Source organism: Cupressus sempervirens, chromosome 9 (assembly GCF_028749045.1).
Source record: "Cupressus sempervirens isolate cs-2001-9-10 chromosome 9, ASM2874904v1, whole genome shotgun sequence".
Lineage (NCBI taxonomy): Eukaryota > Viridiplantae > Streptophyta > Pinopsida > Cupressales > Cupressaceae > Cupressus > Cupressus sempervirens.
In genome coordinates, this window is record NC_143126.1 from 687,374,532 (window position 1) to 687,388,976 (window position 14,445).

Genomic DNA, 14,445 nt, shown 5'->3' on the forward strand with positions numbered 1-14,445 from the left:
GTTAATTTAGACCCGGAAAAAAAACCGGTTGTTACATCTTCACTCTACGGGCTATTATTGAGGAGGCCAGGCACAAATCAGAGAAGGTTTGCTATTGCATTGTTGATTTTCACAAAGCTTTTGATTTTGTTCCTAAGGTGGCTCTATTTGAGAGACTTAGAGAGGTTGGTATTTTTGAGATGTTGTGTACCGCTGTTATGAGACTTTATGAGACTGTGGTTGGCAGATTCAGGACTCCTGGTGGTCTCTCAGATCCGATTCATAGCACCATTGGGTTTAAGCAGGGATGCCCTCTCTCCCCTACTTTGTTCAAGTTATATATTGATGAGTTTGAGCACTTCCTCCTTAAGTCTTCGCTCCCTGGGGATGGTTGTTATCTTCACCAAGTTCTGATCTCCATCCTTTTTGCGGATGATGTGGTTCTCCTTGCTTCCTCTCTAAACAAATTACAGAGACTTCTTGATGGCTTGGTTTCCTTTTCTGATCAGCGAAAGCTTGTGGTTAACCTAGGTAAGACTCAGGTCATGATCTTTAATTGTTTAAAGACTTCTCATCTACATTTTGTTTTCCAAGGTTAGGAGATTGTGATCACTTCATCGTACACGTATCTAGAGGTTATGTTTTCCAGTCCACGTTTTAGTATGAGACCAGCCGTACGAGGAGTTATACGAGACAAGGAATTTGAGGTCATACAGAAGGAGACAATCGTACAAGTGGTCATAACAGAGGAAGCACCAGTCGTACATCTTGAAGAAGAGAAAACAGTCATATGGACATCTGTACAATAGGAGGAAAGGGTGGGAACTTTTCAGAAGGGCACCGTACGAAGGAAGAATACAGTATAGGAGAAGGTATGAAAGACACTTGTACTAAAGACACCTGTACGGAAGGCATCCATAGGATAGAGGCTAGTACATGAGATTTCCATACAACAGGCAGTAGAGGAAGTACGGCAAGACTTTCAAATGGGCATTATCAATACATGAGGCATCCGTACAGCAGGCAATAGAGGAAGTACAGGAGGCATTCGTACCAAAGGCAAGGGAAGAAACACCTAAAACATCATCCATACGAGAGGAAAAGCTCGTGCAGGTGGAAGTAGCATCCGTACGAAATCTCGTATGGGAGAGTTCATTCGTACATGTGGAGTCCGTACAACGGCAAGAGACATCACTAAAAGCCATACCTATCAATTCTAAGACAGGAGGAAGTTCAGAGACATACTACACATGCTTAGTTTGTACCACATTCCCACACGTGGAAGATTGTTACAAACAGTCACATCACAGGAACAGTTGGTACAGGTGGCATTTGCAAACAATTAAAGAAATTTGGAATTGACTCACCAGCACACAATGGTGAAATTAAGCATAGGAAACCCGCGCAGAGGAAACATTATGGATTCCCGAAAGCAGAAACCTAGAGTACTACAAGCAAAAGAGATAAGAAAGATGACAAAAAGCAAAGAGAAAATGGCACAGAAAAAAAAGCCTGGCTAAAGCATGGGGACTAGAAAGGCAGAATCTTCAACATCAATGGGAAGTTGAGAAAGTTGCAATGCAGGAAACCTGGAAAACAGAGAAAGCTGGATTGGAAAACAAAATCACCACATCGGAAGCCAAGAAGATGGCTGCTTTAAGGGTACTATAGGGTGTTCGGGCAAAACAAAAGACAGTTGAAAGGGATCTGCAACAGCTACGTGGAGCTCTGTGCACAAGGATGTCCTCCCATCCTTCTTCTTCTTGAAGTCAAAGTTCTTTTTGTTGTTTTCTTGTTCAGCAGTCGTTTGGAAGACGACTTTTTTTTGGGGAGGATAGATGTAATCGGAATAAAGTAACTATTATGTTTAGTACTTATTAAGAATAGTCAAGATGGGTAGTTAGGAGGTGAGGGAATACATCGATTGGTTTCCAACCAACCAACCCTTCTATAAGTACTTGGAATATTGTCAATATAGGCATGTCGTTTTTGGTATTAATAAAGAAACCATTTCCTCGCATATTGGGACTATAGTATTAATGGCACATTCTATGTTTTACTTTATATGTATCTCAATTGTGTTATTTTGTATGATTAGCATATCTCTATATCTGTGAACTTGAGTGATATTTCCACTCTACACACTTAAGTCAAAGATGAAGATCTCATTTTAACAAGCATTTAGACGATTAACTTGGCAAAAACCTTCAATAAGAATGCACAAATAATGCTACATAAAGCACTATTCAAGGATGAAAAATTGCCTTCATGACACCTTATCAATACATCAAAAACATAGAGGAGACACTAACAAATCCATGAGAAAATTGCATATAGTTTCCTTGATTTTGGAATGCCAAAACTGAGGACATGGTTATATGAAAGGTAGAAGTAGGAAGGATGTGACATGCCATAGATGTGGGAAATGATGACATTTATGAAGCTACAATAAAAACAATTAAGATTTTTAGAGTATTCAGATAAGGATGGTACTAAATAAGCATGTCAGGTGAGACATATGAAGTTGTTTTAATTACAAAATTCAGGGAAGACACTTTTTGTGTAGTGCTTGTGCTGGATATTACTCAGATGAGTTTTATTACTTGATCATAGTGTAGTTGACTGACATTGGTTCAATGAAATATATGATTAATTGTATAAATGTTGAAATTGGGAATTTCAAACCCATCCTATGCATGATTGTTGTACAAATACTTTATAATTTTCCCTTCTGTAGACAACCTCTATCTATTAGTATTACCTGCTTTAATTCGCCAAGGAACATTAAAGGTTAATATAAAGCATGTTTTCAATAATGGAGAACTAACACTTTTTTGTTAAGCGTGCACAAGCTACAGAAATTGCCTCAAATAACAGACTATATTGTTTAGAAAGGAAAAATGATTTTAATCTTGTTAGTCATAAATGGATGCAATCAAAATATCAGTATAAGTTGATTTCAAAAATTGTAATCATTGTCTCCTACTTGTTTTTAGGGCATTTCTATGTTATTGATAAGCTTGCAAACATCTACATTCAGAATTCTGCAAGTCACAATTTTCTCAGAGACAAAACTTATAGTTTTTCTTGAATGTAACTTCACCTTAGTGAAATGCACAATTAATTATTGCAAGAGGCAAAACAAAATTTATGAATGAAATAAATATTTTTGATGTTTTTTTCTGTCTTACTTGATTGTTAATAATAGAGCTTTTTGCTGATGTTAGCCCACTGGACCATGTCATTGTTGAAACATCAAGAACCAATGTTTCAGAGTACCCTGTTAATGGAAGAATTCTCGTCAATATGAATTAACACAAAATTTAAATTTAAATCTTTATAATGTAAACAATTGAGTGATGACAAGGCAAAACTTTTAAGATCATGTTGCCTTATCACTGTAGATCAATTACACGACAATACACAAAAACATTTTGATTGCTTTTACTTTTAAAGTACTTATAATATAAATACTTTAAGAGGTCAAGATTTATTAGAAGCAGTGTAACTCAAAATATAGACCTCTTTGTAAGCAGTTAATGTGAGGGCCAGTCATTTTAGTTATTTATACAAAAACACATGTAGGAGAGTATGTACAACAACTGCAAAGGTCTCTATAAACCTCATCCATTTCATCCCCTTAAAAAAAAATTATGTTGTCCTCCATACACCCAAATTGAAAGTTGTATTTAGAAATGGTCTAAACAATGAGCCCTTTAGAAAGAAAAGATATCTTGCATATCAGCAATTTTGTAAAAATATAATGACATGAGATAGTTGCTACTATCACAATATGACTTATTTTTTATCAGTTATCAGTGCCTTCATGACTGCCACTAACAATAAGGTTGAGTTTTAACATTTATTTGGCTTGCACAAAATCAAAAGACGTGGCCCAAAGGAAGCTTGGAAATATAGGCAAAAATTGTTTCGGTGTACATCCTTTAACTTCTTTTGGTACTCAATTGATTGGAGAGGTTTTATTTTTTCAATTCCCTTTTACTAAGACTCGGGGACAAAACTAAATCATCCTCATCTTTTAGCAAAGACTTTAATAGGGTTATAATGTTCTCAATTTGATTATCGACTCATCAATCCTACAATTAGACTCTTCTCCTAGGACATTGTTTTCCTATTTAGCCACTATAAGCTGGGGAGTAGGCCTTTTCATTTACTACCCATGTTTTCAGAGATGACTTTTATACTATGTTACACATGGCAATCATCCTAAACCATTGAATCCATATATGCATTTTTTCAGAATTAGAACCGCCATTTTTTTATTTTCTGAATAATCTTTCCAGAGTTACTAACAGGTACTCTCTTAGAACTTTCAAGCATTTATCGTAGAAAGGATTAGACAAACTATTCAGTACAAAAGATTTGTCCCTATAGATGAAAAACAATACTACTCTGCCCTTCTTCTGTAAGCAGCTGAAAATAAAGCTCAAGTTCTTTCAAAGTGACATCAAGATTTGGGATATGTTGTAGGAGGTGGTTCTTAGCATATATGATGCTTTAATTACCTTCTTTTCAATCAGCTCTTTGAAATAGTTTGTGGCATCATCACAGAATTGGCTTGTACAATGTTCTTCACTGTTTTACTGCTTCATAAAGATATGCATAATGATGTTATACCTTCAACCCCATTTGAATCTAGGATTTTTGTTTGTGGATAAATTGACTTTCCAAAACAGTGTCATAAATATTTGTTGCATTTCATTTCTTGTGAGAATGTAAACGTGTATGAACCATTGACAGAAGAGTGTAATTGTAAAGCCCCCATAATTGAACTACATGTTTAATAAGGACCCTTTAGGCTATTCCGTTCATAGTGGCTGATTTGGGGCTTGCTAAGAGAATATGTTTAATTAAATTTCAGTTCTCTTACATTATTATTTTTGGACAGCTTTACTTTAATTAATTATTTATTTATAAAATGACCATATAAGTTAAAGAGACTATTTCAGGTTCCCAGAGTAAATAAAAAATTGAAAGGACCACTTTATGCAATTTATAAATGAAATTTTGCAAACGGGATATAAAAGGAGTTGTAAAAGGGAACAAGAATATTTTTGGGTCAATTTCACATTTTGTCATTGCGAAGTTTGGACTTCGTGTTCAACTCAAAAACCTAGCACGAAAAACCTAATGGTAAGTTGGCTTCCCAGATCAAAGATGACTTCCTCGTCAATTGTGGTGGATCAAGACAAGGTTCACAACTTTGCTGAATGTTCAGAAAGCAATAAAGTTTTTTGAAAAGATTTATCTTTCTTGCTGGCAGAGATTTACAGGCACAAATTTATTGAAGCATAGCTGGCAAAAACAAATTCACAGATATTCACATATTTCTAGTATACGAGACAATTGGATCTAAATGTCAGGGCAGAATATTTGGCTCTCATTTTTGAGGGCAGTTTCCAAGTGTTGGATTGTGGTCATCTTAAGGGGGCATAGCTCATATGTTCCTAACCGCAACATGGGCAAGAAGCATTAAATTTGTAGGGAGTTTACAAATTTGGTGATGCCATGGAATCAGTTTTGGAAGGATGTCCAGCATATAGGAGTCCTTTACCATATGGAAAGCCTTAAATGCTCAATAAACTGTTAGACATCCACCTGAAGTATCAAGTAAGGAGCCATGGACAGTTTGGTCCAAAATAATTTTGAAAGACTTGCAGGCACATTTGCATATCATTACTTTTCCAGATCAAACTTGATAAGTGTCGGTCCAGCTTCCTTGGGCCAGCATATTGTTTCATTTACAGAAAGTCAGACATTGTTGTTATGTCTAAGTATTTTTACTAGAATCTCTATCATTTGATAATCATTTGAAGCAAAAAGTATATGATAAGACTGCTACATTTCATATTTGTGTTTGTGAATGCTGTCATAATGTTTTAGCATCAATATTCATGAAAAAAAATTAAACAATTGCATATCAATCCTGAAATTTGCAAAACAAGAAAGCCAACATACACAAGATCCAGATATAGGTCTTTAAAGTTAATAAAAATCTAATTTGGGTCGTGACAACTGCACACTCATAGGTTTGATGGTATGACTAAGTTTTTATCTAACAAGGAAGAGACCTCCCTTCATCCATTTGTTCTTGGGAAGGTCTCATGAGTGCATCCAAATTTATGAGATTGCTATTTTATTTAAGAGATAAATAGGAAGCGGTCACTCTATGGTTGAATACTTTACCATCCTTTGTTACTTCTATGTTTTTGTTATGATTGCAATGCTCCTACTTCATAAGTACATTTCCTTTTGTAATTGCATGTTCCATTTTTTGTTTTTGCAGATATTGAAGTACACATACACACATATAACAGTCATTCAAAATGAAATCAATTTGGAAGGATTTGATTCAATAGACTTTGATGTGTGAACTGAACATAATGAGTTTGCTGCCTTATCTTGTGCAAATGTGATCATTGTCATTCTTTCCTAAAGAAGAATGAAGTCAATTTGGTGAGAATTCGCTTGTGTATGAAAGAGGTAAGAATTGGGCAACACACAAATATTACGAAGTAATTGGTAAAATACTTGCTTGTTATTAACAGAGACAGAGAAGTCATTATATACAAAAGAATGGAACAATGTTTCCTTAGGAAGCAATCATAAAGAATAGAAACATTCTATTCTAGCTGAAAGAAAGCTAAGAAAGCTACAACAAACGAAAGCTAACTAAATATTAGAAACATTCTAGTATTTATAATAGTTTACAAATAGATTACCATTAACTAATAATAGATGATTATCTATTATCATAATACCCTCCCTTAATGGTTAATCTATCTACAACACCAAGCTGTCCTCTAAATTTGATGCACATATCAAGGCCAAGAAGCTTGGTGAGAATGTTTCCAGTCTGATTTGTGGTAGGAACATACTACAAATCTATTGTCTCGTCTTCAACCAGCTATTGTATGTAGTGACAGTGAACATCCACATTCATGGAAGACTGGTGATATCTGCATATCCCCAAATAGAGTAGTCGGTCCTACTGGTGATATCTGCATATCCCCAAACATCCGATGAAGCCAAATAGTTTCACATCCTAACTTAACAGTCCCTCTGTATTCGGACTCTGTAGAGGAGAGAGAAACTGCTTGCTGCTTCTTGTTGGTCCATGTGACTGCACTAGATCCCAAACTAAACACATATCTAGACGTTGACTTATAATCATCAACAGAGCCTGCCCAATCTAAATTTGTGAACCCACTGAGTCTAGGATTAGAACTTCGACAGTACAGAAGTCCATAATCTGAAGTGCCCTTCACATAACAAAGCACATGCTTTGCGGCCATCCAATGATCAACCTTAGGAGCTGTCATAAAGCGTGAGATATAGTTAACTGTGAAGCTGATATCAAGCCTAGTAGCAAACAGGTAGATGAGGTTGCCTACTAGTTCCCTGTATGTAGTGTCATCAACAGAAGGAGAATCAGACTTCGCAAATAACTTGAGATCTTTCTCCATAGGTGTAGATGCAAGCTTGCAATCTTACATACAGAATTTGTCTAACAAAGCCCTGACATATTTGGACTGAGAGATTAATATACCAAAAGATAGTTGTCAAACCTCAAAACCTAGGCAATAATGCATGAGCCCCAGGTCAATCATATCAAAAGACTGGCATAAATTATGTTTGATTCCCTAAATCAAAGATGTCGAACTGCCAGTGACAATCAAATCATCCACATAAATAACCAAAAGGATGATGTCATTGTCAGTGGTCTTGATGTACAAATTTGAGTCTGAAGAACTCCTCTAGAAGCCTTGATCACTGAGGTAATATCATTTTTTATGTACCATGCCCGAGGGGCCTACTTCAAGCCATAGAGAGCTTTTATTAATCGGAGAACCTAATGGTCTTTACCAACAACCTTGAAACCATGAGGCTACATCATGTAGACCTTTTCATAGAGATCACCATTCAAGAAAGCACTCTTGATGTTCGTCTGATGGATCTTCCAGCCAAACTGAGTTGCCATGGCTAGGACTAATTTGATGGTGCTCATCTTTGCAGTAGAAGCAAAGGTTTCCTCATAATCAATGCCCTGAAGCTAAGAAAAGCCCTTCGCAACTAAACAAGCTTTGTACTTATCCAAAGTACCATCCACTTTGTATTTGATTTTGTAAACCCATCTGTAGCCAATGGATTTCTTCCTTGGTGGAAGATCAAAAAGGACCCAAGTGTTATTCTTCAACAAGCTCTGGCGTTCAAATGTCATGGCCTGTTCCCACTCTGGAATTTCTTTAGCCTCGGAATATGTTTGAGGTTCAAACACACTATGAATGTTGGCCATCAAAGCAAAGTTTATAGACTCTGTAGGTTTGCTCTTTTTTCGAGCAGTTCTCCCATCAATGAGCTCATCATTACAAAGATCAGCAATTGTCTTAGCCCACCACTTAGGCCGAAGGAGAATGACCAACATTAGTATCAGGAGATGCTTGGTAATCAGGTTCCTCATCAGAAGAATCTGGATCAAACTCAGGTGAAGCATCTACAAATCTGGGGTAATCTTGCAGGAGAAGCTAGAGGGGTGTGTAAAAGGATCACTTGTATAACTGGAGTTGCAGGAGCTAGTGGAGCCCTCCCAGCAAGTGGACCTGATGGAAGCCTAACTCCCAAAGCATAAGTCTTCATAAGCTGGTTTGTTGGATTAGGAACATGAGAAACAGGCATGAAAGGTCCTCGTTGCTCATCAAAGACTACATCACAACTGTAGATGCGACGAGATGTCTCAACATTGATTAGGCGGTAGGCTTTGTGAAGACTATTGTATCCAGCAAGCATGAGTTTCTGACTCTTGGCATCCAACTTAGTGCATGATGCATCAGGGATCCATGAGTTTCTGACTCTTGGCATCCAACTTAGTGCATGATGCATCAGGGATCCAAACAAAAGCAAGGGAGCCAAAAACCTTCAGGTGACTGATTTTGGGCTTGCAACCAGACCAAGCCTCTTCCGGAGTACCTTTGACTACCACTATGGGAGACCGGTTCAATAGATAAACTACAGTGTTGACTGCTGCTACCCAGAACTTCTTCGAAACATGTCTGTGTTCGAGCATGGATCGAGCCATCTAGGTAATTGTTCTGTTCTGATGTTCAACTACATTGTTCTATTGTGGTGTGTGGGGTGTGGTTAACTAGTGTTTGATGCCATGAGTATTCAAGAAGCTAGAGAATGGATTAGAACAAAATTCCCCAGCATTGTTTGATCTAAGAGTAATAATAGATTTCCTAGACTCTTTTTCAACTAAAGGTTTAAACTTCTAAAATACAAGAAAAGCATCTGATTTCTTTTTTTTTAAATACATCCACATTTTTTTATTGAAATCATCAACAAACAACAAAAAAATACCTAGACCCAAGAACAAAAGGAGTGGCCATAGGGTCACAGATATTGGCATGAACAAGCTGAAGTACCTGAGAAGTGCACCATGAATCACCACTTGGGAAAGGTGTACAATGTTACTTCCCAGCCTGGCATGCATCACAAACTCCAAGCTATGGAGTCTAAATCTCTAGCAATCCAAGAATAAGCTCATTGCGAGCAAGCTGTGAGAGATAATGCACATTTAAGTGCCCATACCGCAAATGCCAAAGTGTGCTAACAAAAGACCACTAAGAAGCCATAGCTAAGTCCTAAGAATCCCCAGAATCAATAAGTCAGAAAAGACCATGATCCTCAAGACCTACTACAATAGTAGACTGAGTGGCCCGATCAGTGATGGTGCACTGATGTGAATTGAAGGTGACATCCAAGTGTGGAGAATATCATAGTAACTCACTGACTGAGAGTAGATTTAGTTCCATCCCTAGAACGTAGTACACATGAATCTGAATGTTGCCTTTGCCGATAACAGTGTACTCTTCTCCACCACCAAAAATAACCAAATTGGAATAAGGCTGGTAGTCAATAAACTAGTCTTTGTGGTGAGTGACGTGAGGAGAGGCACTTGAATCAATGTACCAAGCAAAGAACTTGACATGATGTGCAGATCTTTTATCCACAAAGGCGTAAAACGCAAATTTTGTCTTCTCAATGTGCTCTGCATTGTTCGCTTTGGGTTGCGAACCTGATTGCTTAAACTATGCAGCTAAGCATTCTCGACATTCAACCTTCATGTGCCCAAACTTGTGGCAGTAGTTGCATTGGATGTTCTTCTTTTGGGAGCCGTCTGAAGTTGGAGCAGAAGACTTCTATTGAGACGACTATTGAAACTTGCCTTTATCTTCTTAAAGGATTTAGCAGCAAAGGCTTGATTTATGGAGGTGGAGCTAAAGCTACTACCGAACTGTTGTTTCCACCAATCTTGCCGAAGCAGAAGTCTATGGAGATCAGTGAACTTCAGATCAACACCAGAAAATGTGATGTTAAGAGTCTCGATAAAATGCTTGGACTTTGGTAAACTCCGAAGAGTAGTGATAACCACAATGCCCTCTTCCTCCATCTTATGACCAATGGCAAGTAACTGATCACGGATTTCTTGAATCCTATTCAAATAAGCCTGGAGCGAGGTTTGCTCATCCATGATAATATAAAACAGAGTGTTCTTCAAGAAGAAAGCTTTTCTTTTGTTAGAAGTCTCATGAAGACCTTTGAGATGTGTCTAGATCTCGGCAGTTGTCTTGCCGGATGGAATCTAAGAGTGTTGATCATCAACCACGGATAACTTGGGAAGCATCACTGCCTCTCGACTATTTAGATCCCATGTATCCTGATTAGGACTAGGATTAGTCAAACGCTTCGTAACACCCAGAACAAGTTGATCAGTGTTCCCATATTCAAAAATTGCGATGATCCACTGCTTCCAAGTGCCATAATTTCGACCATTGAATTTGGAGTTGTGCTCGAGCAGAATGATAGTCAAAGATGCCATGGCACATTTTTCAATGAAAAAATGCAAAAAATTGTGAAGGCACATTCTTTGAGGCAAAAAACGGAAGACTCAAAAAAATCAAAAAATCGAGAAGGAAAATGGTTGGCTCGAAAATCCAGGCACCCAGAAAAACGAACAACCCAGTTGAGATCTCGAAAAACCCACCAAGAATCCTAACATCTAAATAAATTTTCGAGCTCAAAATTTAGGGTTTCAAGCAAAACCCTAGCCGGCAGCAATAAACAATCGAAGTTGCAGAAAAAATGGCAGATTTGGATAGAACTGATTGCAAAAATCAACTAAGAAAAGGCGGATTGCAAAGGCAACAAGTACTAAGTGAAGGTTGCGACTGTATTTGTAGGAAAAAAATGGAAGAAATCGCACAAGTTGCAGAAGATGCAATTTGGGAAAAATCACGCAGGTTGCAAACATGAGACGTGATTGTTCTAGTCGCAATGAGCGGATTCCTTATGAACAAACCCTACACGAACCAGGAACTGCTCAAGTTGCAGACAAAGCTGTAGATTTTGTCTCTAAGAAATTGCCCAAAGAAACGCCCAGAGAAATCAACCAAGGAAACTGCAATTTGCAGACGAGATTTTGCAAATCCGAGCTTTGAAAAAATGCGTTTTGCATACTTGTCTTCTGAAAACCCTAGCCAAAAAACAAGGTAGTGAATAGACGAATTCTTCACAAAAATGGTAAACCCTAGATGGGCTTTTGAGAACTCTCAAAAATAATTTCAAAAATTTGTAGCAGATAATTTCAAAAGAAATTATAAAATTTTCAAAAAGAATGAAGTATTGGCTTTGATACCATATTACAGAGTAATTGGTAAAATACTTGCTTGTTATTAAAAAAGACCAAGAGGCCATTATATACAAAAGAATGGAATGATGTTTCCTTAGGAAACGATCATAAAAAATAGAAACATTCTATTTCTAGTTGAAAGAAAGCTAAAAAAGCGACAACTAATGAAAGCTAACTAAATATTAGAAACAATCTAATATTTACAATAGTTTACAAATAGATTACCATTAACTAATAATAGATGATTATCTATTATCGTAATAACAAACACATACAATGATCCACGAATGTATCTTACAACTATAATGGTTAAAAACACATTTATTTTTATTTTAGCAATCGTGCTAAAAAACACCGTGTATTTTAATTATAATGGTATTATCAAGCTGTCCTTAAAACTATATATAATTGGGCCCAACTTAAATAAAACTATTAATTAGTTTGAAGCTAAGATAGGAAACATGACCAATGCAAATCCAAATTGAAGTTGTGGAAATTTCTCTAGTAAGCTTGAAAACCAAGGGGGCAATAGTATTTTTAGACCCACAAATCTCAATAAATATTGACCTCCACCAAAACTAATTCATTTGAAAAGAGAGAAATAAAGTATCCATTGGGACAGAATCCCACTTCATATTCACCATTGGGCTTACAAAAGAAATCCTTGACCCAAACACGTAATTCATCCAAACTAGTTGCACATGTAAGCATCTGCATCAAACTCCTTCAATGAAGTGAGGAGACATTCTTTTGAATCCACTAATGTCTAGTTTGATAATAAGATTTTCTTACAAGTTGCCAAAAATGATCCATCTTATTACCACTGTAGTAAAAAATGAAAATGCCCTCTCAAGGGAAATTTCCCACTTTTTGGACTTATTGATGAGGGAACTAGACCAAAAGGAAACAAGATTGCACTCAAAAATATTGGAAACAATCAACAAATCAATGCATAATATAAACCCTTCTAAATCTCATCCCCAATCATTTATACCAGCTAATAATAGTATCATATCATTTTACTTTCACCTAACAGGGTCTATAACTTTATACAACGAGAAAAAAGATGGTCCTAAAATAGACAATAGCTACCATTGTAGAACACAGCCTTTTGATGCAACCATCTATTTTACCTTAACACTCATTAGGATATATAATATTTTTCAAAAACAACTTAAAAACTTTTAAATCTAAGTGGAAACCAATCCAATAAAAACAAAGGGTATGCATACAAACATTTTAGAGCTACTTTTGAATAACATCAAAATGGCATTGTAAGTATAAGCCATAATTACCTACGTCACCCAGGTTTCAGGGACGGAGGATGGGGAAACTGGTGTTTGAGATGGATTTTGTTTCCCGGAGCAGGAGACAGCAGAAGGGACAGCTACATAAAAAAAGTGGGAAATTTAAAATAATGCTATGAAAATGTGCATAAAGCATGCTTATATACAGATTTTATTTCCTGGAGATGGCAGTGGGGACAGCTATATAAAAAAAAAATAGGAAATTATAAAAATTTGTATGAAAACATGTATAAAGCATGCTTATATACATTATGGAACCTTAAGATATAGTGTTTATGTTAAATAATTTATATTGGTAGTTCATATAAGAATGGAAGTTGAACAAATTATCAAAATTTAAACATTAATTTTATAGGACAACCTGATGACGGGTTTCCAAAAGTTTCTGAGTTTTTGGTGGTCCCCATTTCCAGGACGAGTCGTATTATGCCAGGATCGTGTATCTGGGCTACACTGATAATTACTCAAGATCAATCGCAAGTTGTTAGAGTATATGCTGGCTTTGTTACAAATTTTCAATATAACACACACATCTTTCCTGACTTTCCTACAATCTCACTAGTTTTTCCATTAAAGTAAACAAAATTGATGACAGAAGGCTACCCTTGATGGAACGAAAATCAATTTATAAATGGTCTTAATTCTTCAGATCAACACATTTTATCAGCATGAGTTTTGTCTGTCACACGAACATTTTGAATTTTAATACCATTGAAATATTCTAAAATATAAAAGAGGAGTTGCCTTTCACTGGCCAGTTGGTAGGCTAATAATGGGATTACCTCTGATTACTTACCATTACCTGTCATTTCTGAATCATTCATCATTCTGATATTAAAAATCTATAGACCTTTTACATATGGATATTTCACTGATTTACTTAAAAATTAACATGACATGTCCTATGATTCAGGATATTCATATAACTTGTCATTAATATATCTCTTTATGTTTATTGTCATACAGTTTTGTAGTTTGTATAGTTTTTCTGTGCATCCTTAAAATGTCCTGTGTTTCCTCAACTTAAGAATTTAAATTTCAAGATTTACGATTTGGCACATATCCCTCATTTCTGATAGCTATATTGATTATATATATGAAACAAAGAGGATTATAAATGGCACAGTAATATGAAGAAAATCCTGGATGCTAAGAAATCACACAAAGAATAATGCAATGGTAGGCAGCAATAATCTGAGGACAAATTACACTTTAGAAATAATATGGAGAGCTCTGACTAACTTTCGTGGATATAGAGTTCACAGAATGAGATCATATCAAATCCGACAAGAAGATACATGACACTGAACAGAGTTTCGAGTGTTATCATAGGTAATATGTGCTTTCTGGAAATTATTTAAACAGATAAAATACAGACAGGTGATGACCAACCAAACTAGTGTAATCAGCATTTGCCCAACAGCTACTTTTGTATATCATACATAATAA

General features: G+C 36.2%; 1 protein-coding gene across 2 annotated transcripts in view; it reads right to left on the reverse strand.

Annotated features, from left to right (window-relative positions):
* LOC149540587 (Galactose oxidase/kelch repeat superfamily protein) overlaps positions 1 to 14,445 on the reverse strand; it is an 83,736-nt gene that overhangs the window by 39,723 nt on the left and 29,568 nt on the right. For both annotated transcript variants that reach the window (XM_089801683.1, XM_089801684.1), the window contains exon 10: positions 3,171 to 3,259. In XM_089801683.1, the coding sequence (XP_089657809.1) occupies positions 3,171 to 3,259 (89 nt within the window). The remainder of the gene's footprint in view (positions 1 to 3,170; positions 3,260 to 14,445) is intronic.